Source organism: Strix uralensis, chromosome 23 (assembly GCF_047716275.1).
Source record: "Strix uralensis isolate ZFMK-TIS-50842 chromosome 23, bStrUra1, whole genome shotgun sequence".
In the NCBI taxonomy this organism is placed as follows: Eukaryota; Metazoa; Chordata; class Aves; order Strigiformes; family Strigidae; genus Strix; species Strix uralensis.
Window position 1 is genome coordinate 1,778,968 of NC_133994.1, and position 27,275 is coordinate 1,806,242.

Here is a 27,275-nt window from a genome sequence, read left to right on the forward strand (position 1 = left end):
GGATTCTCATCAAACCCCTTCCACAATCAGCGATGCTGGTAAAGGTCAGCCCTCTGTTCTGTGTCCGATACCCACTTGTTTATTTGTACAGCCATCTCTGGCACAAGTAAAGGCAGAGCCTCAGCCCTCACTGGGAACAAGAAAGCATCCTTGGCATCCCACAGCATGCAGCCTGCTGGTACAGATTTTGTGTTTACTTTGCTGACAGTGGCAAGGGCTAAGAAAGAATAAAAACATTTAGATACCTTCCTATAGGCATGATACTGCCTAAGTTTTAGCTGCAGAGTCTTTGCTGTACGCTGGAATCCAGGTGCCATTCGGGCACACCCCGTACTGCAGGCAGTTGGCTGCTCCTCAGAGGGAACCGTACACAAACCACCTAGTGCCTAATGGAAACTCTAACCACAGAGGCGTGTTTAGAATCCAAATCCTCTTCTCGTGGGCACTGAGGGACCTCTCTGCATGTCCAGAGCCAGGGCCCACTCCTGATGTCAGGCCTCTCCAGCAGTTCTACATGAAAGAACTGACCGGACCCCTCTACCTTCTTTTATCCTGCAGCTCCTGACACTGCCACAGCCACTCCCCACAACTCGGTCACCATGCCAGTTCAACACCTCTTCAGGCTGGATGATGCAAACCTGCTGGCTTCCACAACAGCGTCCTAATCGTCAGTGGGCATGCAAGAAAGAGGTAAGGTATGGGTGAAAAGGGGAAGTTTGCCAGAAGTTAAGCATATTTATAAGCATTTTTGACAACTCAGGCCTTCACACCATGGATAGTCTTGCTGAAACATAGTGTGAGCATTTATTGAAAAAGATCTTATAGTTTAGTCTTCTACATTCATTTAAATTATATGTACATAGTGTTTAAATACATACGACTATGGTTATATACTCTAAATTTATGCAACTCCTCTGTGTATCTTTCCTTGAAAAATTGAACTAGCTTGTCATTTAGATATAAACAGTACACTTAATGGATATTACAACTGAAATTTGTATGTGCTCTGTAGCTGAAAATATTTTCAAGTAAAATATCTTAAATTCATTTTGTTTGTAATCCATCTCCCCATACAGCAAAATAATGCATAAATACACCTTTTAAGGCATGGACATGTAATTTTAAAATGTTGCATCGTTAAAAATGTAATTGCAGTATTCATCACTGTACTGAAATTAAGTGTATGGAAAATGAGATGCTGTCTTCCAGAAGTCTTCCTGCCATAGATACTTGGCAAGATGTAAAGCATGTCATATAAAATGAGAACTTCCCTAAGAAAGAACTACTGTAATAGGACAGACTTTTCTAAATGCTAACAAGCTAGGAAGTCATCTTGTCCACTTAAGGACAGCATTGCTTGTGCCTGCTGCACAATCTATTTCCAGTCTAGGTATAAAATTAACCGATTTCAAAGATGGTGGCAAGGGTTAATTCTCCCTGATAAGTCTGAGCAGAGCATTTAATTCATTGGGCATTCTAAGCCACCTGTGTGCAAGAGTGAACCTACAAGGGAAAGAGAGAGGGAGATGTAGGCACAGTACTTTGTAAGACCATTATTGGGGAGAGCCTGTTCAAGAGTGCTGATAATAAAAACAAGCATTTGTTTCTGACTGCCAGGAAATGTAACCACTCCAGTTACATCCCAGAAACTGCACAAGCCACCTGACCTCTGCAGCTGAAAGACACTCTCCACAAGACAGAGGTAAGACAACTTCACATTTTTACCTGCTTCTCTGTGCAAAGTGCATGCATTTAGAAATTCACTGCAGAAATCATTGCATACCTTTTATACCTGATACCACTAATGTCAGATATTTCTTTTTCTGATGATGATGTTCAAAAGATCATTATCTCTAAAGGGAAGTTGTGTGAAGAGTTCTGAAACATCATCTAAACTTCAAGGTTTTCCTGATTCTGATCTGTTTCAGATGTGCATCTACTAGGAGTTATTTACACTACAGACATCTGGTAGCCAACCAGCTATAAGATACTTGAGTATTGATTTTTGGTTGCTTTTTTTTTTTTTAATGCTAGTTGACAGATGACAGGGTTAGACTGGCTCTCAAAGATAAACTTTTGGGCACAACCAGTTATCCTCTGTAGTTGGCATCCCTGCTACAAGAAATCAAAGGGCAGCATCCAGCCGTTGTCCTGGAGTCATTCATTGTGCTGATTTACTGGGGACTGTTTAGTAGTTTATTTTTTATTGTCATCCTGTAGCTTCAGATTGTGTTCTTGTATTTAAGGTAAATGCCTATACTAGACTAGACTAATTTCTATCACAGTTTCTTAAATACTCCTTTCACTCTTCAGAAAGCAACTGCTTAGGCTGAGGTTAATGAAGACATTTACTAACATTTGGCAGTACTGGAATAGTGCATATTGGTTTGGATACTAAACAAAATCTTGACAGTTTTAGACATGCATTATAAATCTTGGTTCAGGTGAGCCTTCCTATTCACATTAATTCATATACACAGAAGAAATATATCTTTGTATCTGTGTAACCTGAACATTGAGACCAGGGTCACAACAGAGATTAGCTATCTTTCCAGACTCATGGTTCTTTATTGTACTAAAGACAAAGAAGTAAGCAACAAAAGAGTTTTTAAGCAGTCTTTTCAAAGAGTTTTGAAGCTACTCTCTATACCCCTGGTTCTCACACACACACAGAGGAGGTGTAATTTGTACTCTGCACTAAAGAAGAAATGCAAAATATTTAACATGCAAGTGATTGCAGATCTGGTACTGCACTTCTACTGGGATATGGGGATAGAGTTGCTGGATTGTACGTGGTGAACAAAACTGACTGAAAGGAAAAAAATGAAGATTTCACACGTTTAAAAAAACCCACTCTTAACTGACCCATCTGTTCTGAGTGTGAAATATTTGTTATCCATCAGTAGCAGAATCCAAAGCGGCAGAATTAAAGTGAAATGCAAAGCTGCAATGCAAGGTAGTATAAACATGTGCTTTGCCTATTAACACATTCATTCACATTCTTTATTGTGCTCCTACTAGAATTAAGGCATCACCAGTCCTAAAACTCTTGTAAGTTAAATAGAACACAATATCCCATATTGCTGTGTTTTCCTCTATTGAAAGAGGAAAGGGCTCAGAAGGAAATCAGAAAGGAAAAAAGCAGACATGTAGGACAAAAAAGTGTGAAATTTATTGGTAAACTACTTTGTTTTCTCACCTGTGGATGACTTTTTAAAACAAACTGCAGTATCAGAGACAAGGAAAATATCTTTCCACAGAGCACTTCTATTGGAAGAAAACTGTCCATCCACCCGCCACACATTACAGAATTTTTGCTTGCTAGATTTTGCCATGTCCTTTTTGTATGTGTGAGTCAGAGCAATCCCTATTTATGTATGGTTCTTATATATGTGTATACTTTATAGTATTGGGAAATGAAACAGTAAGAGAAGTTTTCCAGCTAATCAGTTCTCATTTCTAAAGCCAGAGTCAAAACACATGATCATCAAGTACTAAAGCAACACCCTGTCTGCAAAATTTGTGCTGAATTTTCAAAGACATTGCATGAGAAAGTGCAGGGTCCTTCCCCGTCCTTCCTTGGAAGCTGCACCTGCATTCTGCCCATTTGACAATAGTGCTGCTGCATCAAAACAGAGAGAGCTCTTCACGCTTTGGTGTGCCAGCAACACCCAGAACAGAAGGTTTGGCCATTACAGGGGAATAAATTTCTAGAAAAGTTACACGTCACTGCCACATCACGCTGCACTAGGAGCTGCAGTGAACTCCTGTGGAACGTCACATTGCACGTAGTTGCCAAGGCCAGCCTACTGGAGCCCCTCTAAAGCCTCCACATTAACCACCTTGAACAGAAGTGGTGGCATAACAGAAGTTGCATGCCCGTATCATTCAAAAGGCCTTGGATGACTGCCTAAGAAAAATCAAGATTTATATGTGACTTTTTGCATGGGGAAGGTATTCAGGGCAAAGTACAAACCCCTGGCACCCCGAGGTATGTGATTTCCTCTCACATCTTAGTATGGATCAATTTATAAGGAGATACAAAGAGATGGACACCTTGTTTCCATGGCAGCAGTACTTCAGACACATCATACTAAAGATGATGTTGGCCCCACGTCCTGTTTGGTTGTGATTGTAGGACACCGAGTTGTTTATACATTTGATGTAGCTGTTTAATACCTGCAGCAGAACCCCAGAGCACTGGCTGGGAAATAACTGCCCTATTGTTCATGCAGTCCCTGATTTTCTTGGGGTATACAGAGAGCAGCAACCATTAGAACATCGATTCAGAATGGCCCAGCACATTTGATTACATCAATACTAAACACAAATTGTCATAGTGCAACCTCAATAAGTTCTTGGGAGAAGGTCATAGTCAGCACTAAGGAAAGACTGTGCAAACCCTCAGGATGGCAGGAAACTAAATTAGATAATAGATTCTCATATAATCCTGGCAAAGGGTTTTTGAGGTACACATCACCGATGGTAAAGCAAACAGATGCAGAGAAGAAAAATGCACAACCTTTCACAATTTTTCTCTTTAGAATCAATTCCTTCTAAATGAAGAGTTGAAGGTCAATCTGTCATTGTAAGCAACTAAGACATGGCAACCAAACTTCTGAGAAAGGTAGTTGTATCCCTGCATACTATCTTCTCCCAGCACAGTGTCCCAGGTATAGTCCTGGTTATTCCAGATTCTCCAAGAAAATAGGAAAACAAAAATACTGACAGCCCTGAATCAAGTACAGTCTCCCAGGCAAGTGAGGTACTGGCTAGACTATTTGCTGTTCAGGGCTGGAGCTCTCTGACCATAAATTCCTCCTTGAGAAGCTTTGCCAAGAAGAAAAGCATTGCATAAAACCTCCAGACCAGCTCCCTCTCTCTGTAGCAGAAGTGCAGTAGTTGTGTGTGGTTTGGGATGCCTTATGCCCAAGGAAGCACCTCTTCAGTAAATGGTCATACGTGGGGTCTTAAAGTTCACAGTAAACACACCCTAAAAGCAGGCAGTCATCCAGCCTGGCTACTCAAGCCCCACCCCTCCAAGATCCAAGTGTAAAAATCTATGATTTAGGTTTTTTTAAAACTGCAACCCTGTCAGTGCAAGCTCCCAACAAATCCAAATTCCAGTAACAGAAGAACCTCCTTTAGTTACAAAGCAAGCAAAAAGGGAAAAATCCTTTCAAAGTAGCCCAATACAAACAGCAAATGCCTCATTGCTTCCTATGTTTTGTGTCTAAATCGCTCTGGGGAAAGAGCATGTTTTCCAGTTACTGAAAACCCCTACTGTTTCTCAGTTCCTCGAAAGTCCCCAGATCAGTGTTCACCTTCACATTATTGTAAATACACTTTTTAAGCTAATTTGTAAAATAAGGATCTAATTGATTGTGAACTAGACCAGCAGATAAAAGACTAGCACATGAAAATTTCTTCAGGCAGTGGCTGCCGTTGCAGCTTCAACAAGTCGCAACACTTCCCTGTGCCTCAGTTTCCGTGTCAGTGTATAACGGAAGTGAACTTCTTTTAGCAATTTCTGGTTGAAATGCACTATCAAAATAAAAATTCCAGTTGAATGGGAGATTTAGAAAAAAACCAAAAAACCCCACTTCCACTTTACATCATCAGATCTCCTTTGCCATAAAGGCTACAAGGTGATACTGAGACTGTGTTGGAAACCAAAATAAGTCTTTCCCCTTAGAAGCAACGAACAGAACGGGCACCTCACTGAACTAGTGGGGAACTGTCAAAATGACAGATTACTCTATTTCAGTGACCACACAAAGTTGCTCAAGACAATCAAAATTAATCATTCTGCAATATGTTCTTTACAGTTGCTGGTGCTTCTCCTCATACAGAAGAAAAGCACTCTTTTTTTTTTACTTTCTTACAGCACAGCAGCTTAAATAGTTGTTACCAGATTTCCCATCATGAAGAGAAACATCTAATAAAACGAAGACATACCATTCTTAAATCAAAATCACACTGTCTAGTATTGCTGTTCCTGTGCCTATCAGTGTGTATGTTACAGCTCATGTCTCCCCTCACAAGCTTCAGCACAAACCAGAAATGTATCATGTCACTCATGTCACAAAATCCTTTCACACCTGTAAAAGTCCTTTACAAAAATATTCAAGTCTTCCCACCCTCACCATGTCTGTACTAAGGGCATAATTCTGCTCTCACATACATAATTACAGCTCCCTTGACTGTCTTTAATATTAGCTCTGCTTGCCCCTCCTTGGGGGGGGGGGGGGGGGGGGGGGAATTTGCTAACAGATGCATCAAGTAGAAGAAAAAAATACTTCCTCTGAGTTAAAAGGTATGAAAGGACTCTCTTCAGGAATGTCCACATCCAATTTTCCCAGTGAATTCCATCAGCAAAAGCAGTCAGCGGCTTATTTCACCAGTACCTTAAGAACAACAACCAATTTCAGCTTCTTTAGGTCCAGCACATGGGATTTTATTATCTGCTTCCTGTACAATTTAATTGTCTGAAAGCACACACTGATGGATGTTCATTAGTTGCAACAAGTGGTGCTGAGCCTGCAGGCTGTTCTGGTTCTGTTCAGAGCCTCCCTCTCAGGCACATCCGGTCGGCTTCCAGTTGACCTGGTTATACTTGCCTGGAAGAGACAACATACATACATACATACATACATATATATATATCTATGCTGTGTTTGCCAGTCAGTCCAAGTATGAATCTTAAGAGCATGAAAACAACTTTTCCCCAACAGAAACTGGTATTAATAGTCAGGCACTTCCTTCACTTCTCCGCAACAACTGCTTTGGGTTACGCCCTGCTATTGCTCACCCAGATTCTGACTTAGTGTAGAAAAACAGGGTAAAAATAATTTAAAATAGGACCTGAAGGAACATGATAAACTTACTAACCCATTTTCTCCCCTTTCTGAGATTCTGTAACCCAAAACCGGCTCAGCACTACCTAAACCATTTGTCACTGATACCTGGCTGAGAACTGACAGTGGAAGTATCTTCATTACAATACTAAGCAGTTTATTTCAAAACTAAACTGCAAGAGTAAAAGAAACACAAAATATTTGTCACTACTGACTTTCCAATCTAATGTTCAGATTGGCCTCACGTAACCTTTAGAAAATACAAGCCAGTGCCATTGTTACACCCAAAGTTCCTTGTATTTCCTATTGGAAGCAGTACACCTTTTCCTCAGCTCAACAAGGAAGCGAAGCCATTAGAGATACAGGAAGAGATTCTTGATATAGTTCCCACTTCCAAAAGGAAAAAAGTATTTCCTTTATGATTAGGTCAATGCTTTTTGAGGGAATCTATGAATTTTCTGGAGACATAAGAGATCTGCATTCTTGATGCTCATGTATAACCTCAAGTTGCTTTGGGCTGTGTTCAAATCATTTATTACATATGTTACTTAGGGCTTTGTAAGTCCTCTGTCTCTTGATTACAAGGGGGGGCTAGGGTCTGCACCCTGAGTAGTGGGCACTCTGAATCACACGTAGCATTCCTAGCCTCAGAAACAACATTAGCCACAATGGCTACAATAGGTGTGCATAGAAAGCAGTAGGAAAAAAGCTTTTAGATTCTTGGCATCTTGCTTCTCCACCTGTGAAATGGGCAGAATAATGCCCTTCAGTATCTTCTAGCCGTGTTACAAGAATAAGTACATTAAATCCTGCAAGGTGCTTCTCTATTGCAACGTTATGGACCTTAACTAGGCAGACCTTCCTCAGAGCCAGCTACCTGGTAACAATAAAACTCTTCAGCAATGAGGAATATCGACATACATAGGAAACTGATCTTTTCTTAGCTGTAGAACTTCCTGGAAACAGAAGTAAGAAATCACTCATTATTAAATGTATAGCTTTGTCCTTAAAAGCAACCTTCCCTTCTGTAGCTAGTTTTCACATATGGACACCCAGGATCTGCAAGTGCATGCATTTCTCTCAGATCTTTGTGTTCTTATACTCCTCTTCAGATGGTGGGATGAGAATAGCTGCCTTCACACTTGACAGAAGCCTAAGATAACATAACACTGAGGAAAAAAAAGGCAAATTCTCATAGGAGTTTTGAGGCAGAATACTGACTAGAAGAGGAGACGTAGACTCCTGGCAGAAGAAACTGGCATTCATTGTTTCCTACCCATTCACGGAAACAGGTCTGTGTTCACATGCTTGGAACGCGCTGCGTGTACGTTCCCAGTAAACAGGGCTGCTGCAGAGGAATCCCTGCTCAGTCCTCGGCACTTCCTCCTGGACACACACAAAACTTGGAGTGCTGGTGAAGCACTCGGGTCGAGAGAGGTACCAACCTTAATATTTATATAGTGTGAACTTTGACAGCGAGTCACACTAGCTGAATAAACCAGCCTGGAGGGAAAAAACCCACAAACAAACAACGTGCTTCTGCTCATTCGAAAGTCGGTTCTGGACAAGAATAAAATAAAACCCAAGGGAAATCATGTGTCTATCCTGTCCTTGCTTTTACTGTCTTTCCCAGTTACCAGATCTATTTCCAAGCAGTAGCATAAAAGAATTCTGTGCATAGCCTGCAACAAGCTATAAACCGGGGTGTTTTCAAGCAAGAAGCTGCTCCCATATATTGCACCCAAAAGCTGCCAGCACTCTCAGAGCCCGAGGGTTTCAGTAGGTTTGCACCTCTCCGACTTCACGCTCCTTCTGTGAGCGCAGCAGCCACATAACCTGGGGGAGGATTTCAGGAAAGCCAGAGGAAACTTCGGGGAAGCTGCAGCAGAGCGGAGCTTGTGCGTCTGGCAGGCTGGGAGCGCCCAGCCCCGGCTGCTGCTGCGATGCGAGCCCTCCCCGCTGCTGCTCAGGAGCATCTGCCTGGAGCGGGCAACCGCACAGGGCTGAGCTCAGAAGTTTGAGCATGGCTCTGAGGAGACTGAGAAGCTGGAGGTCAGAGAGTCCTGCAGACCTGGGAGCTGACGTGTGTTCCAGGAGCCTTCTACTTCCCAAACCCTTCGTCTGTGCTAGGGACGGAACAGGCACAGCTCAAAGGCACCCGCACCTGGAAGGATCTCATTTTGGATTCTGCTGCTGTTAACAGAGCTCTACAGACCTACTCATATCCACGGAGGAAAAAGAGGAAGATTCTTTGAAACAGCAAGATACTTTTCGAAGAGGGGAGTGGAAGGAGGCAGTTTTTCCCCTCCTTCCCTGTCTGGGAGAAAGGAGTTGCCCAACCTGATCATGAGACTTTTCCATACTTCCCAAAGCAGGCTCCTGAAGTTATGACACTGCACCACTGAGAGCCTAGGATAGTGTAGCCCAGAACAGCCCCCCAGCAGCAGACCCTGAGTGCAGGCAGCCTGGTGGGCACAGGAGATGGAGAATGAGGTTGGCAAATCCGTGGACAATCAAATGGACAAATACATGTAATAATTTGGAAGTTTCCTTTATCTATCTTTGCTTTTATTCTGCTTCCTTTTTCTCCTTGATTTGTCATGCATTTATCCTGGTATTGATTTAGCTGTGCTGTTAATTCTTTCTTACCCTCCCCTCCTCACTTTAGAGTTACAATAATGGGGAAATCAGAAAGTCAAATGGATATTGTGGAAAAATCAACAAAATCTGGGAAGAAATCTGGGAGCTTTGTGGCGATCGGTCTGGCTGTCTTGCTGCTCCTCATGACTTGTGCAGTGGTCGCCCTGGTGATCCTGTATGCCAGCAGCAGAGGTAAGGAACCTGTGAATAATTCTCTTCTTCCCTCTGTAAACAACATACAAGTCTGTTTGCAGAGCTAAATGAAGAAAATACAGGGAGAGAGTGAAGTCACCTCTGTGAGGGACTTTGCTATCTCTGCCTTTTTCCAAGCTCATGCGGATAGAAGTATGTTGGATTTTATTTCATTTTTAAATTACATCATGTAAGATTCTATGTTTTTAATTAATTCTATGCATTTGATTGAATTTAGCGTTGTTTTGACAAAGGTAAAAAAGTGTTGCTCTATTTTAGAGGGGAAGGCGTGTGTCTGTGGGACTGTGTGTAAGGCTTGACACTTCCTTATTTTATAGAAGCCTGAGTCAAGATTTATTATTGCCAGGAGTTATAAAGCAACAGCTGCTTAGCAGATCTAAAGGGGACATTGCTTACTACAATGTGAAAGCTTTTTTTAAAAACAAAAACACACAACAAACTGTGCTGCTGAGGAAAGGGAGACTTTTAATATTACATCAGGCAATTTGATCTTACTTCTAGAAGGTGAGATTTGGTTCAGTGACTTTCATGCAAATGTTTTGCTAGGAACCTGACAATGAGGCATGTTACTTTGGGGTGCTTTGCCTAAATATGTTAGCTGCAGAGCATGCTTACTCTCAAAACTAAGTTTTTTTTCAGTAGCACACCAAATGCACAGTCCTGTTTAAAAATTCTGTGAAGCAATCAATGTGATTGGTAGCAGCACCTGCCTGCTTGTCATTTCCATGAATGCCTCTGATTCAGAGCTTTGCTAAAACACTAGAGAATAAAATTAAGAAGTATGAATAGCAAAACTGAAGGAAGGCATTGCTTTCTCCTTACGCTGTCTCTGCGTCCCCCGCCTGCAGCGAACTGCTTTCTTCAGCACTTGTAAGTAAAACACTGCACAATTCTGAGTAATAATTAATGAGAAAAGCCTTTTCATTGTTTACTCTTTTTGCCAGCAGCAATTGAATGTTAACAGCCTTTGTTCCAGTGCTGAATGAAATCTCTGAGTATTTGGTAGTCATAATACTCACCAGAAAGGTGCTTATATTTATTCTGTTAGCTCAGGAGACAGGAGGAAAGAAATTCCCCAAGGCTAGGTCCTAGGGTAAGAGTTTCCGTATCAAAATATTGAGCCATGCAGAATTTGGTTACTTGCATGCACAAAGGAGTGCTTCTTGGGTTCAGGCAAATCAGAATTCAGGTGATAATATCTGCCCAAATGTTGGTCTCTCATCCAAATCCATGGGAAAAGCCTGTGCATGTAAAGCAAGTGCTAACTATAACATTTCTTTGATGGAAGGCTTATCTGTGAGAAAGCAGTTCCAAAGTCTAAATATTTTGCAGGCTCATATCAGCAATTAAACTTTCATTGGAAATGTGTCCCAGATTCAGACATTCCTGAGCAAAATGGGAGTGCAAGGTGATTGCAGAGCTGCTGTGCTGCTTGTCCTGCACAGCGTTTTCTCATGCTGTTTTCTCCTGCCTTAGAGTGTTTCCAGCACTGGCCTGGAGTCGGTTTCTGCTTCTCTGTTTACATTCGAGTGTACACAGTTGAACCACTGCAGCAGCAGACACCGAGATGCAGCCATACCCTAGACTAGCCACCAGCTTTAGGTAATTCAGGTAGGAATTGAGCAGCAGGAACTTGAGTCTGCGCCAGGTTTTAGGCAAGTGCCTATATGCACTGTTTGGGTCTAAAACTGAGAAACCAAGAGCTCTTCAGTGCATCCAGTGAGTGTTCCTGCAGAACAGGAACGTTTTTTATCTTGAAAAGTTTTGTCCAAATACTCCACTTGGTTCTGGTTTGATGTTCCATCTAGGCCCACACCCAATGCTCAGTCAAAAGGCTGAAGTCTGTCTTAGACTTACCAAGTGAAAAGCACATATTGCTCAAAGCTGTGTAGCATAAATACAAATCCTACACAGTAACAGGAAAAAAACTGTAGCTGAGCAGCATTCTTGTGATAGAACCAAGACTGTTATCCTTGGGATTCTTCTACTTTCACTCAGATGTTAATTCTGAAAGGTGTGGGGGACTACTAAGAGCAGATTCAGATTCATTACTTCATCTTTGTACATCCTTTATCAGAATGACACTACCCAGACAGGCTTCTAAAGAATAATTCTGTTCAGCTAATGGAAAATTAAAAGGATTATCTGTCCTGCCTTACTGTCTCTTTTTCATGTATGAAGGTGTATATATAGGCTTTGAGGTTCAGGGAGTATATTTTTGTTCTGCTTGTATATAGCTTGCAGAAGAGCATTGTAGTGCATGAAACAGGCCTCTGGTTATAGCAATAATGCCTGCAAGACATGTTAATACTGACTGTGATTTTTATCTACATACCCAAATGAAGACACTGACACTCTCACAGCAATGCAGTTATATAGTTCTATAAGCAGTTGGGGGATTTTTCACATCCAAAGGAGTTTTCATACCCATGTCTAAATAAGCTAAAAGAAAATATAATAAGAATAGCAGAGTAATATTTGGGTGATCATAGAAAGGGAAGCAGACAGAACTGAAGTCATTTGGTTTTGAATCCAAATACACCATGCTCTCAATCTTTCCATCACACCCACACATACATCTTTGCAGCCTTTTCACAGCTCGCTCTCAGCTATGTTCTACAAATATTTACTAAACTCCCAATCTCATCACTTGTTGGAAAGGTTACAGTCTGAAGAACATTTCAACACTTATTGTAGCTGACACATCAAGTCACAGTCAGCAGCTTCTCCAGACAACTTAGCTACAAACAATTTCCATTCTCACCTATCTGCTGGTCCTGGCTGCTCAAAAGGCATGCTATTAGTGTAATTGATATTTTATTCACTTTCTGGATTCCAAGTTTGTAGGGTTTCTCTGAGGTAAGATTTGCAGATTTTTTTTTTGTCTGCATCCCCAGAGGTTGTCACTATTCACAGCTATTATAGAGGCTGTTAGCAGGCTAGAGGGCATGCTTATGCCCCTCTGCTCTATCCTGCTAGGCGGGCTACAAACAAAGATAAATAGGACACTTGAACTAAACAGCGCCTTGTTCTGGGAGTGGATTTCAAAAAGCCATGTTACACTCCTGCATGTCCTATGCTGTGAAGGCAATTAATGTGCACTTGAAAAGTGGATTCACAAGAACCTGCTGACTAGGGGCAGTATCTAAACTGGTCACTGGCACGCTAAGAAGAGGTTGTGGCTGAGATCTGGCTTGTCTCCTAGACTCATGCCTAGTCATTCTTTGACTTCATGAATGTTCATTAATGAGGCATCTATTCAAAGGAAATGGAGAATTTAAAGAAGTGGCAGCTAACACAAAAGTCATGACGAAATGACATTTGGGTGGCAAGACTCTTCTCAGTTGTACTCAGATGGAGCTGCTTGAATGTAAAGCGTGAACATGGAGTGACAGGCCTGCCAAAGTGGGCAAATGCTCAGTTTACTCATTCTCACATGAAATTCTGTCTCAGCCATGCTTATAGATAGACTATAGTTAAGAAATCATAAGAAAGGTGGAATAAAAACAAACACCTGCGTTATGGAGGCCATTTGAAGACACTGACATCCAGTATAGACAGCCCTCTCAGAGGAAGAGAAGCTACATTTGGCAATTACATTATTTGGTGCAAACAATTCACTGTTCTAATAGCAACAAAGGCAGTCTGCAGTGCTGTCAGCACTTCTGCAGATGAGATCTGTGTGAGAAATAGATAAGGTGCTGAAAGGTAAAGCTCACGCTTGGCTGCCTGATGACAACTGTGGAGCTAATTGTTTCAGTGTGTGCCATCCTCAGCCATCTGTGGTCCTCAGAAAGCACAGTGGGAAAACACTAAACACAAACTGTGTGCTTCAGAGACGGTACAGAATGATTTGCTTTGCTTTTGTTGTCTAAAGGAACTTCAATAAGGCTGTGGAAAGCAACTTGTATTTTTTAAAAAATGTCATTCAAAAGATGAACTGCTGAAGAGGACTATAGTGCTCCACAGATCTCAGAAGTTATTCTTATATCCTGCTGCTGTCCAGTAACGTAATGCTGTTCAGTGGCTTCTTCTAAAGTCAAATTAAGAGAATAGAATCCTCTACAGTGAATTCAGCTGGGTCTGAAGCATGTCCCAGCTATGCCATTTTTCAGGTGAGCAGTTGACCTGAGCAGTGGTGCCTGGAATGCTTATTTTTCCCTCCTATCTGGAATAGTCCCACAGCTAAGGTCATTTTATTTAGCTCCATTAAAGCTTACCTTCCCTTATCAATTCTCTGATGGTGCCCCATCAGGCTGAAAGTGAGGAAAGCCTTCAGTCTGCAGAGGGTTCAGTGTTTTTCTTCTGCTTCCAAGACTATCAACAGAGCAAGAACATGACTTTCTTAAAGAAGTAAATGCAGGGATCCTGAATTTTGAGAGCCATGAAGGAACTTAGGACTGCACAAAGTAGTTCCAGTGATGAAGTCTTTCTAGCCCATTTCTGTTGTTTTGACATCCCTCTGATAGTTTTAAAAGATACACCCAAAGAAGGGTATCTTAGAAGAAAGAGGTGGGAAAATGGAGTGATTAATTTTAAGGGAGGAAAAAAAATGTAAGCAGCTAGATCCTAGATGAACTTGGCTGTGGGAGAAGACGAGTGGGAGGTAAGATTTGGTAGAAGAGACAAGTATTGATTCTCCACAGACCCTTCCACTGATGTGTTTACTTGCCCAGGAACTGGGCATTCAGAGCTGAACAATCTGTGCCAGTTCTCCTCTGCTACAAATCACTATCTTCATGCCTCGCATTATTGTTAAACATGAACCTATGTCCCACTTAGATTTCCCATCACATCCATGACATCCATTGACATTTGTTTCAATTTTTAGGCTTTGTAGGACATTTATCCGAGTTGTCCCTCCCACATCTGAACTTGCATCAGTCTTTGTCCATGGATGTCAAAGCAGGAGTCTCTCATTATAGCTCAAACTGCTAGCAATATTTAACCAGGGAGGAGAAATAAATATATAGAGAAATACCTGTATTTATACTGAAAACTTGGGCAGCTGTTTTCAGCAAAGTAGTTTGAGAAGATGAAGTGCATAGAGTTGTCTAGCTGAGACGTTAGAAGGTGCATTTTATGTTTGTTTCTAGTTATTTGAAGTTCAAGAGGTGCAGCAGACAGAGCCTCAGTCAAGTGAGCAAAGACCCAACAAATATATTGTGAAGTAAAACAGGGCAGTGTTGGTCATATCTCATACAGAGTCAGGTTGGCTTAGTTCTTTGTCAGGAATGGTACTGAGGCATAAAAGAGATAATTGACAGAAAAACAAAGGAGCCACTTTTAGAAGTAAACTGAGAGCCCCTACCAGCCATTTCTAATTATCTGTTTTTGTGGCAGAGTTTCAGAGCCCTGAGTGTGCAACCAAGGTTTCAAAACAGATTTGGCTTCCCTGCTTATACAGCTCAATTACATTTTCACAATCACAAGGGCTTTTTGAATGTGAGGAGTTAGAATCTTGTTGAAAGCAGTTGGGTTCCAGAAACTGAAGTTAGACATTGTCAGGTTATATTAAAGAGAGAAGCTTTGATTAAATAAAAAGGGGGGGGGGGGGGGGGAAAGCTTCACTTGGGTCCTGCCTGGTCCCTGAGAAACAATGAGAGAAATACAGGTTACTTGTAGGACTGTTATCTCTTTCTCACCTTGCCCATTGCTATTTGTCCTTTATGGAATATTTCCATGTGGCTTTGAACAGCTAATTTGTTTTCCTCAAAAGAATTTTTTTTCCCCTTGGAAATACCTTGGGCTTCTAGGTTTTCATGTTTTTTGGGGTTTTTTTGGGGTTTTTTTTTAATTATTAGAGAGTTTAGGAAACTCCAAAAATTAGGCTTTGCTTCATTGGGTACAAAAAAAAAAAGCTAAACCCCTCTAGGTGAATCTTCACATTGTTACACCTATTTTGCTCATCCCATGTTCAGATTGCTAGACACTAAACTATAATAAGGCATGGAGTTATTCTAACACAGATCTTCTCCCACGCAGCACAACAGCACTCAGCTGAACCCTGAATTGTACATTCCCAATCACAGTGGGGGCTTTTTATGTTGCTTCCACTGATGAACTTCAAAGCCCTCTTTTCTTCCCTACTGTTTTATTTCTAACTGAATCACTGTAATCTTGTTTGCTCTCATGTAAAACACTTATTTTCGTTGGAAGGAATTGTTTAGTAACTCTTTTCTGCAAATATCCTAGTGTAAGGATCAAAAAAAAGTTTAAAAACATGGCTAGTCCTGTTGCAGAGCAAGGGCACCAAGTTTTTGTTTTCCAGTGTGGAAACAAGTAGCTGTCTATTTAACATAAGTAGATACTATGCTAGTCCAGTTTCACAAATGGGAAATTAAAACAGCAAAATGAATTTTCTTGCACTCAGGGCTAAGGCCACTCTCCAGGCTGGGATGCTTTGATACCCCCTGTTCCAGTTCTATAGTGAGCAGCACACAGGAGTGGCATGACCAGCATCACAAACACATTCACTTTAGCACTCAGTGTTAAAAAATTATGTGTTCATGTACAAAGGCTTTAGGGTAAGTCTGCATCAGAACTTACAGCCCTCTGTAGCCACTGCCATCAAACTCCGGGCAGTACGTTTAGTGTAGAGCACTGAGCAGTAAGAGCTAGGGACTGGTTTGGTTTCTGCTCACCACCGATGCCTTAGAAGTACATAGGCTTTTTGTGGATCTTCTTCACTGGAAGAATTTCACAAACCAAGACTGCATGGTCAAACATAGAAAATCAATAGCCGAGAGTAACACTTCCCAGCTTCTGCTGGAATGAGCATACAGACCCATTTCCCCGTGTAGGGGCACACAACATTCTATATTAGAAGTCACAGCAAAATGCTTCTGCTAAGGTTTCACTGCCTGCACTCCCTCTCAAATTCCCTGTCGCATCGCTCCTTCTCTGTGGGCTGAAACCAGCAAGGCATGAAGGTCCCCAGAGTTGCAAAGTTTGATTGCTTTCAGACTACGGAGGGAAGTGATCAACAGGCCTGAGCCAAGGTCTTAATGGAACAAAATTCCTACTTTACTAGAGGTGTGCTCATGTCTGAGCCAGCAGGTACTAGCACACCCCTAGCTCTTGGCACAATTTGTGCTATACTTAATCAGATCTGCTACTTGGAGTACTGAGATGCCTTGACATCACTGATCATGACTTCACTGGACTTTTCCAGGCTCATCTCAAAGGCAGAATGCAGACTTGAACAGGTCCACAGTCTCCTTCATTACCTGTGATTTTATCAGCCCTAAACATTACTGATTAGGGAGCAACCTCTGTGCTGAACAGCAAGGAGTAACCTTAAAGGGCAGATCTGAAATTTCGAGCCAACACAGGTCTGTCATCCACTCCCCCCATCTCCAACACACACACTTAGAGAAGTAATTTATTTTTCTAAATTCGATCTTTGACTCAAAACAGTGTGAAAGCAGTAATCCAGCTATGGGCTCTTTACCCCCTGTTTAAACCTCTCAGTCACAGTGACTTTGAAGATCATGAAAGAGCTCAGATGCTCAGAGCATCTTAGTAGATTGTCTAGAAAGGGATCTCATACTTTCAGTTTGTGTCAGAAAGACTGTGGAGGCGGTTAGCAGGTAAAAATCTGGTCTTATTCTCCTTCCAGGAGAGTTAAAACTCACTGTCAAGACTGTTGTAATACTTCTTCCAATAAATTTTCCTCATAAATCTGCAGAGAAGACATTTCTTCACAGTTGTCATTTGGTATCTTACTGGCACTAATAGTCACTCGTTTGCTCTAAAACTAAACAGAGCTGTCACTGAGGTTGGGCTGCTGGCAAGTGATGTTGGTAGCAATTTCTTTCCAAAAGAACTAATTCTATCTGCTTGCTTATTCCTCTCCCTGCAGGCACTCACTATGGCACCAACTCAGGCAACGTATGTACCACACCTGGATGTGTTACAGCAGGTAATGGTTGTACTATAAGTGATTATTGCAGAGGTGGTGTTTTACATGTTAGTTCTGCTGAACCTGAATAAACAATAGTTCAGGCTTTAAGACTGAAGAAGTTGAAAAGGAATGAGATTTCCCCTTGGGCTAGATACGCATTGCCAATACTGTCAGAGGCAGCAAGTACAGCTGTCTTCAAATACAGTTCCATGTGTAAACACTGAGCAAAACCCCCCTGTTCTTACTTCTCCATTGTATACTGTCTTTGTCACCAGGAGTATCATTCATGAGGAAGTAGTACAGGAAAATTGCCAGCGTGGTCAACAGTTCTCTGGCTCTGGCCTGCGCCACAAGGACGTGGCTTGACCAACGCAGTCTGTGTCTATGAAGTATAATAAGAATCCCCTTAGATCATATTTTCTACACACGGGGCTATTCACCTTCTTATTTTTGGCATCCACTTGTACACCTCCAGAGAGGCAGGACTGCAGCACAGCTGTTCCAGGTTGCCCCTGGAAAGGCTGGCTCTGCAGGCAGGTGCCTAAGCCAGGCCCAGGTAGAGTGCTGGGCACGCTCCTCGTGCTGGACAGGATGGTGCTGTGGGGGCTGCTCTGCCATTCTGAGGCTCCCTCTGTAAAGCAGTACGACCGCAGTGCAAATGTCTGCTGCCAGATGCTTCCCGGCATTTTTAAGCAGAAAATAGGATCTTTTGATGGCAATACATGAGAATGAGTCTTATCCACTATAAGCAGCATAAGCAAGGTGCCTTCTTACCAAGCAGCTTCTTGAGAGTCTTTGGTAGTCCCAGAGATGACTGGGCAGCCTGTGGAATTCAACTCTCCAATTTTGATACCTAGCTGCTAGAATAATTCAGAATATGGACCCAACAGCTGACCCTTGCAAGGATTTCTACCAGTATGCCTGTGGGGGCTGGCTGAACCGGCACGTTATCCCAGAAACTAGCTCCAGATACAGCATTTTTGACATCCTGAGAGACGAGCTGGAGATCATCCTAAAAGGTAGGAATGAGACTACTCTATCCTTGGTTATGCACTTTTGTTTAGTTTCAGATGTTGTTTACTGCACATTATACAGAGAAATAAACTTCCAGAGAAGTGCTGATTGTGATTTTTTTCTCTGGTCCTTTAATCTCTACATCTCTTACTACACCCATTTTGTGGGAACATCCTGTTCCCACTAAGAATTAGCCATAGGTGATTTGGTACTAACTTCAAAAGGGGCAGGACAATCTGTATGCATGTCCTTCTTCCTGACACTTTTTCCATTAATAGCTCCTTTAAAGAGCACTCTAGTTTCACATTAATTGAAGCCTGCAATAGCAAGTATTTATCATAGCCCTGAATTCTCAGTGATTTCTATGAAAAGATCAAAGCTTTCCAGAGCAAAAATCTCACTGCAATGGTTCCTTTCCCAGGTGTGCTGGAGACTTCAGATCAAGGAGACAGAGAAGCATTTCAGAAAGCTAAAATACTTTACAAGTCATGCATGAATGAGAGTGAGTCTCTTCTTGTTCCACTGATTCTCTTGTTCAATACCAAATGTACAAAAGTACCAATGTACTTTTAAGCAGAAGTCCGGTCAATATTTATCTAATCTGCATGGCCTTGCCTGGAAAGCTAATCTTCAGATGAATGAAGATGCCTTGGTACGTCATTAAGGCTTAATATACGTGTTCTGGGATGTAGAAAGAACAGATGTTGGTTACCTGCCTCTGCTATCAATGTAAAGCCTTCCCTTCTGAATGCAAAAACATGTCCTATTTCATCCTTTCCAAACCGATTCAGTCAAAATTGGTACTGAAGGCAACAGAAATATTTTCATTACTTTTCTGAAGACTAATGTAGGAGACAGGCGATTTCACAGTATCTCTTATTTTCTGCTATGACAAATTCCATTTCAGATTTAAACTGTTAGGCCCATTACCTATTTTCTTTTTCCTAGGAAAATAATATAGTATTTGTTTTTCGTCTCTCAGGTCTTATAGAGCAACGAGATTCATTGCCTCTGCTAGAGGCCTTAACGATGGTTGGGGATTGGCCAGTGGCTTCTGCGGACTGGAATAAAACCAAAGGTAATGCCGTGCCCGCAAGACTTCAATAGTGTTAAATCAGAATAATTTACTGCGCTATGGAGACTACTGTCATTGAATTAGATCCTCCGTTTTAACTTTTTCTCCATAAACAAAAGTCAGGGTGTCATACCTATTTAGCACACAGCGATCTGTGTAAATGAGATCGCATCGATTTAACACCCATATTGCAAGATCTCATTCATGAACAGTATGCATTTTAAGGCAGTTAGGAAACCTAAAGGACCACCATGAATAAAGAAAACAAAAGCAATATAACCAATATAGCTCTGTTCTAAAGCTTGCATATTAATTAGAGTTTGGCACGTAACTGCCTAACTAGGCAAGGTCATGGTGATGTATATTATGCATAGGCAAATGCATACATATAAATAATTTACTGATTACTTTATATGACTGAGACAGATAAGGCTGGTAAGAGCAGTCTAGCAATTTCTAGCCACTATAGGAATGTCCTGTACAAATATTCTCACGTGTCCAGTCTTGTTCTAAACAATTTAGGCAATAAGCTTGCAAACTATACAACTTAATCAGTCCTGATACATATTGATAAATGATGTATATTTTCCCTTTTATCTCCCAGAGCCAAACTGGAGCATGGAAGAGAAACTCTCCGTAATGAACTCCAGATTTAACAAACGTGTCCTCATTGACATGTTTGTATGGAATGATGACCGGGACTCCAGCAGACACATCATTTATGTAAGAAAAAAAGATTCCAGGGAATTATTTATATGCCAGAATCATAATGGCTAGTTATTTACACCGCATACAGATTAGCCTGCTGTAAGCCATGGGCGTGCACAGTACTGGCAGAATGTACGCAACAGCTCTCCACCCCAAGTGGCAGATCTCAAAGTCATATTGGGAAACATTTCATGGTAGCATATTTTTTGTTTCAGTTTAAAAAATAAATTCGATGGCCCTTTACTGATTTACAGCATTTAAGGGTTGTAAATTCTTGTGACTTGCAAAGTGATGGTGAGGTTTAAAAACATGGTTTCCTGCTATATATTAAAACATGTAATAATATTTCAGAGTTTGTTCATGTATGCTTATGCATGAAGTTTAGCTCTCAAGTCAAGCAAATTCTTTTCAAAGTTGCTTAAATTTATTCTTAGATCTCAACGGTTATTGAAAGATTTTGCTTAATAACCCACACTAAGTATCCATCCTTATCTAGAAATCCAGAGACAAAAATTGTACCTTCCATCTCACACCAATTCCTAGAAAGCTGAAGCCCTTTGATTGTTTGGTAAGAGTGTACTATTGTCATTCCAACACTGAAAGGATGGCACGTGCAGCATTTCATGTTGCCTTTCAAGGATACCTTTGGACACCAGTAGTTCCTGTTCATCACTAACTAAAGAAATGTGTTATTTCCTTCAGATTGACCAGCCAAGTTTAGGAATGCCATCCAGGGATTACTACTTTAATGGGGGCAACTATCAAAGAGTAAGTATTCTTTGTCATTTATTTACTATGAGCTACTAAAACAACTTTATTACTTATCCCTGGATAAGTTTTGGAAAAGTCAAACGTATGAATCCTCGTGTTTTGTAACAATCAGAATTAGACCATGACATTCATTGCTACATTTTTGTCTAATTATGCCAAAATTTTGTAAAGTTTACAAAAGGACTGAACAACTGTATAAATATCAAGCCTCCCTAGAACTGGCCAGTTCATACAAGTGAGATTATGGGAAAATAAAATCATCACGTTTTCTAGCTTAAAACAGTCTCTAATTTTGAAGGATAGGTTCACGTTTTCTGGGTAGGTTATCTTGGATTCACTTAGATCTTCTAAAGCCACTAGTCCTGGCTACTGTTTTACAAGGTATTGGAAAGATGGATTACAGATATGGGAGAAGAAGTGTCATACTGGATCATATTTGATCATATAATACCCTGAAATACATTTTGTTCAGCACCAAAATATTCAGAATTTTCCACATGTTCATTCAGGGGAAAAAAAGTTTAAAATGGCAATAGCCATATTGCTGGAACAGATACTCAGCTAGTAAGAATCTGCTGCCACTTACTCACCCTTTTCCCCTAAATTACATGAAAATTGTGAGAGATTATTTTCTAGCTGCTTTTCTCTGCCAGTGCTTAGAGCAAAAATGTGAGGGTTTCTGTAAATACATAGAAAGCTGTTGCAAACATAGCCAGATAATTTATCAGTTTCCCAAGATGAAAATACTGCTTTAGTACATTTTATTTTCCTCAATTATATCATACTAACAAAGAGTATTTGCAGACTAATTTCCTATCACGAATGGAATACAGAGACAACAATCAGCATTTTAGACTCTTTTGTCTAGTGGTTGTGAAGGCAGATGAAAACATGGAGACTAGTTTTCTTCTTACTTCAATGTATTTGACTATATTCTCATATATAATCTAAAATAGAGTCCTGTGAAGTTTTTATTACATTGTTTCCACACCTTCTGGACACCTTTATAAACTGCCAACTTCTGTTAATATCATGATACAAAACAATCTCCACGTAGTTGTGTTGGGAACTGCAGATAGCTGCTGCAACTAGGATTCTGTTCTGCCCGTTTCACTGATATAGTGCCAGTTAGAGTAGAGAAAAGGAATGTTTATGCATCATTGCATGAAAGTCAGACTTAAATTGACTTGTAGGAGGTAGGAAATCAGGTACAGTACATAGATGATCCTAGCAAAAGAAAACCAGTAGTGCTTAATACAGTTTTAATCTGAAACTATGAAGAAGAAGGGCTAAGGCTGCGTTTCTAATCTTAATGAATAAGGAGGAGACACAACCCCTCTTTATTTGCTATTTACCAGCTCACTTCCCACAGACAATGAACCAAACTCTGATGACCCCAAACCTCCCCCGTGCTTAGTCCAGCATCTTTTGGCAAAACTCCTACTGAGGCCTGTGGGAGTCTGGCCTGATTAAGGCCTCAGCATTCAGCCTAAAAACGCAAATCATCATTATCATCATGTAAGTGCCCAGACTCAATTTCACAACAGTTACTGTATTTATCAGGTTTCCAAGGTCTACAGAGGAAGAAAAGTACGCAAGAAGAATAGGTAGTATTAAGCTTTCCTGTATCAGAGAGCAGGACTCCCTCAGCAGCCAAGTATCTTTTCAAGGTCCATTCTGAGGCATAAACCACAGCCATAGCCTCCTGTTAGAAATAAAGCAAAGGTATCACTGGGAACCATCTGAGACAGAGCTTTTCTTTCAGCCATAAAAACAGAGTTTAGAAGACTTACGGTATTACTTTCAGAGAACTTAAACTGTCCGTGTTTACCCTGGTGTTTTGGCTAGTAGGCATCTCTATTCCCACAGTGCAACTCAAAGCACAGAGCTTCCTCTTTGCTCGAGTAGCAATTCTAACTGAACGCCAGAGAGTTGGATTGCACAGGGAAGCAGAAAGTGTTGCTTTCACTATGTGTTTTGAGACTGGCAACTGCACTGTAAGCTGTTCGAGGATGAACTGAGGTCCTAGGTATTGCAGTAGTATCTATTATAGTGGGGGGGGGGGGGGAGGGGAGGAAGACAAGAAAATGGAAGTGGGGAGGGTTGCATTGGAGTCAAGGGTGGAGGCTGTGACCCCAGGGCCCAGATTTTTCACAGCACACTGTAAAGCTAAAATAACAACAAGAATGGTTTGCTGAATGGGCAGTGATAGACAGCAAACCTTTTCTTCACAATGCTACACACACGTTGTTTCTTGTGTGCAGGTGAGAGAAGCTTATCTGCAGTTCATGATCACCATTGCCAAAATGATCCGGGAAGACAAGAATATGCCTAAAGACGATTCCTTTGTCCAAGAGGAAATGGCAAAGGTTATGGAGCTTGAAACAGAGATCGCAAACGTGAGTACAGAAATCAAGAACTTCTCAGGATGTTGGGCAGGACAAGGGGTGAGGGGGGAGAGTCTCTTGCTGGTTTGTGCAGCAGTTTAACACAGCAGGACACCCATGGACTAGAAGAAAGTGGGGGAGGAAAGACTTGTGCAAGCAGGCCAGAAATCCCAGCCTCTGTGTGTATCATTATATCTACTGTATAGATATGCTGCACTAGTCCTTTGAAGTCTCCTAAAGCAGGATAATCTTCTGTTAAGCATACACTCTGATAACAGCAGGGCTAGCTCCCTTGCATCCTTAGAAGCCTACAGCACCCTAAATATCTCTTAAGAGCTCAGTCTTCCATTCTGAAGGATAGAGGGAACCGCTTGGCTCAACACATTGCTGAAACATTATTGAACAGGGCGGGACCTGAGCTCCTATACTGAAGTTTAGAGAGCAGCACTGGACACCATCACATGAGCTTTCTTTTCCAAAATAAACTGTTCTATTCAGATATGATTTGAGTGTGTATATGTGCACATGCATGCATGCGATTTCAGCCATTGACACTTGTGTCAGTTGATTCTGGTAATAACCTTGTGAATGTCTTCAGGCAACTACCCCAGCAGAAGAAAGGCATGATGTAACCTTGTTGTACAACAAAATGACCTTAAAAGAGCTACAGGAAAAGTTTGCATTGAACGTAAGTGTTTAATGAACTGTCTAATAATTTCAGCCTCCTCTTATTACCATGCCAATTGGAAATGGCTTTGTGAATTTATCAGTGATGCAACAGAGAGAGGTATAGAGTCATTCACATCCTTAATCTTGTCTTCAGAGTCTCTTAAAAAGCATTTTTCTACTGAACAACGCTACATACAATCCCATAGACTGTAGAAAGTCCAGAGAGTTACTAAGGCATTTAAACACCTGGCATTGGTCTATGTCTTTCTGTCTGCCTAGGAATTTAACTGGACCTTCTTCATCCAAGGTGTCATGTCTTCAGTAGGTGTTCAGGTTGACCCAGAGGAAGAGGTGGTTGTATATGGCATGCCCTATCTGCAAGAGCTGAAAGCAATTCTCTCAAAGTACTCAGCGAGGTAAAGAAACTGGAGAATAATCATGGAAGTACTGTGGAAATGTAAATCGTTGGGCCCACCTGCTGGGTCTGCCAGAGCTGCTCGAGAAAGATGCCACCACCTCACTGTAAAATATGGGTAATGGCTTCTAAGATCCTAGGGCCCCAAAGTACTGTGGTACTGGGCGTCTCACCTGCTCACATGCTTAGAAAAGGTCAAATAGGAAGAAAAAGAAAATACATCACAGGCTTAGCTCTTGTTACACTCCAGAAGGAGGAAAAAAAAAAAAAAAATTAATCCCTGAGCAGACATAATAGTACAGTCCTCAGTCTGGATGCCTCTGCAGTCAGCCAGCCTGTTAAACGACCAGTCAGCTGTAGATGCAACGCAACTGATGGCTGGCAGCAACCATTTCCTTTCTTATCTCCATTCAAAATTAAGATTCCCTCTGACTGTCTGCACTAGTGTTGCTTTTTACAGGGGATTAAACTCAGTTTTGCTTTGCCACGCAGCACCATCCAGAACTACCTCATTTGGCGATTGGTGATTGATCGTGTCAGCAGCTTGAGTCGGCGTTTCAAGGATGCTCGGGCCAGCTACAGGAAGGTATTTCCTCTCTTCCTACAGAGACCATAGAGTGTAGTGCTGGAAGAGAGTCCCAAGTCACCAAATCAAGTCCTTGTCAACACGAGGACAGCATTAGGTCCTGTAACCCCCAAACAAATCTAAGAGCAGCAGTCGCAACTATGGAAACCTTTGTCTTGGTTTAAGCTCCTCTTCAGGCAATGATTTAGGAGAGAGATGCGTAGGCAGAACAATCCTGTGGTGTTTTGTGTTGCAGGCACTTTATGGGACAACACTGGAGGAAGCCCGCTGGAGGGAGTGCGTGAGTTACGTCAACAACAACATGGAGAACGCGGTGGGGGCAATGTATGTCAGGGAGACATTTGCTGGTGAGAGCAAGAGGATGGTATGTAGTTTACCCTTCATACTATTGTACATCCACAGTGCCTGCAGTGCTCGTTCCCCTCCATCTGATCTCCCAACCTATTCTGTCTGTTAAAGATGTCAGTCAGCCAGGAGTTGGCATAAGAACTCATTTATGATGCTCTTTTAAATGCCAAGTACCACGTGTTAGAGCGTAGAATTTGGGGGCATCATCTTTCAGTAGGGAGCTTTTCACCCCTCCTTAGCTGTGCCTGGGAAAAACAGCATGTAAATGATTCATCTCTTACTGCCTCTCTTTTAGGTCCGAGATTTAATAGATAAGATTCGTGAAGCGTTCATCGAGACTTTAGATGAGTTACAGTGGATGGATGAGGCTTCTAAAGAGAAAGCTCGTGAGAAGGTCAGAGATAACAAGGAGCTTGAGTATTCTATCATGACTGTGAAATCTCTGGAATTTTGTAGCATCAATATTCCCAGTTCCTCTGCAAATGAGAGGAGAAGACTTTGATGTTCACTACCCTGTTATCCATTATCCTATTATATTGTCCTTTTTAATCCTTTGTTAGCTCACACCGGTTTTTATTTCCCTTAATGAGTCTTGTGAACCATGTTATAAATGAGAGGATGGCACCAAATGCATCAGCTAGAATGACACCTGAATACAATGCAATCTCCCAGAAAAAAATTACCAAACTTTTCATAGACTTTAGGACCATCAGCACTGTTCCAATAGGAAGAAGAAAAAAAAAAAAAAAAAAAAAAGAGACACTAAACAAGGGTTAAGCCAAATCCCTGTTCGATGCTGCTGTAGGGTCTGCAAGTCTACCATAGTGGCTGGACACCAAGAGATGAGAGGAAGACTGTGTTCCATATTAAAAAAAAAAGTCTCACTAGGCAATAGGGTGCATCTGAACAAGGTCTTTAAATGCGAGAAACTGGATACAGACAAACGGACAATAGCAATAAAGAATTTGAACTATTATATGCATTGAAACTTTAAAAAAAGCAACACACACCAATGAAAAACCACAATTAAGAGGAAACATTAAACTGTTTTCTTCTAGGCAATGGCGATTAAAGAACAAATTGGCTATCCAGATTACATTTTGGAAGATCAGAATGAAAAACTAGATCAGGAATATGCCAATGTAAGTATGCTGCACATACCACAATAGGTACCTCGATAGAAAACCTACACTTACTTTCTTGCCACGTGCAATACTTAAACCTGTGCAACTGTCATTTCCAAGTGACTGGAGAGCATGCAAAATTGTTTGTGATTAATATTTTAATAAATAAATGCATGCAGACAGCCAACTATTAAGCGATACCTTGCAATCAAAACACTTTTTAGAAGATAGATTCAGTGGTAGGAGGAATTCCTCTTTTTGCACAGCTTACTAATATACTTGGATATCCATTTCTTTAGTTAAACTTCAGTGAACACAATTACTTTGAAAACATTCTGGAAAACCTGAGAGCTGGAGCCCAAAAGAGCTTGAAAAAACTTCGCGAGAGAGTTGACCAAGATATGTAAGTTACCAGGCTGCATCCCACAGCCACAATCTCAATTCTGAAATAATGGTTATCGTGTTTAAGTCCTATGCTGTGGATAGCCAAGAATGCTTATGTCTGAGATCCTGAAAGTTACTGACTGGCCTTCAGAGCAAAACTGTTTTGAAAAAGTACCCC

At 41.3% G+C, this 27,275-nt stretch overlaps 1 protein-coding gene across 2 annotated transcripts in view; it reads left to right on the top strand.

Moving 5' to 3' along the window:
* Window positions 1–8,320: 8,320 nt before the first annotated feature.
* MMEL1 (membrane metalloendopeptidase like 1) overlaps window positions 8,321–27,275 on the top strand; it is a 28,914-nt gene continuing 9,959 nt past the window's right edge. Inside the window, exons 1-16 of one of the 2 annotated variants that reach the window (XM_074893123.1) lie at window positions 8,321–9,388; window positions 9,526–9,689; window positions 17,575–17,634; window positions 18,474–18,635; window positions 19,052–19,132; window positions 19,613–19,708; window positions 20,310–20,428; window positions 21,116–21,181; window positions 23,449–23,583; window positions 24,170–24,259; window positions 24,520–24,656; window positions 25,148–25,241; window positions 25,477–25,605; window positions 25,885–25,983; window positions 26,648–26,731; window positions 27,013–27,116. In XM_074893123.1, the coding sequence (XP_074749224.1) occupies window positions 9,339–9,388; window positions 9,526–9,689; window positions 17,575–17,634; window positions 18,474–18,635; window positions 19,052–19,132; window positions 19,613–19,708; window positions 20,310–20,428; window positions 21,116–21,181; window positions 23,449–23,583; window positions 24,170–24,259; window positions 24,520–24,656; window positions 25,148–25,241; window positions 25,477–25,605; window positions 25,885–25,983; window positions 26,648–26,731; window positions 27,013–27,116 (1,670 nt within the window). In that variant the 5' untranslated portion in view covers window positions 8,321–9,338. The remainder of the gene's footprint in view (window positions 9,389–9,525; window positions 9,690–17,574; window positions 17,635–18,473; window positions 18,636–19,051; window positions 19,133–19,612; window positions 19,709–20,309; window positions 20,429–21,115; window positions 21,182–23,448; window positions 23,584–24,169; window positions 24,260–24,519; window positions 24,657–25,147; window positions 25,242–25,476; window positions 25,606–25,884; window positions 25,984–26,647; window positions 26,732–27,012; window positions 27,117–27,275) is intronic. The other variant, XM_074893124.1, reaches the window with a different exon arrangement.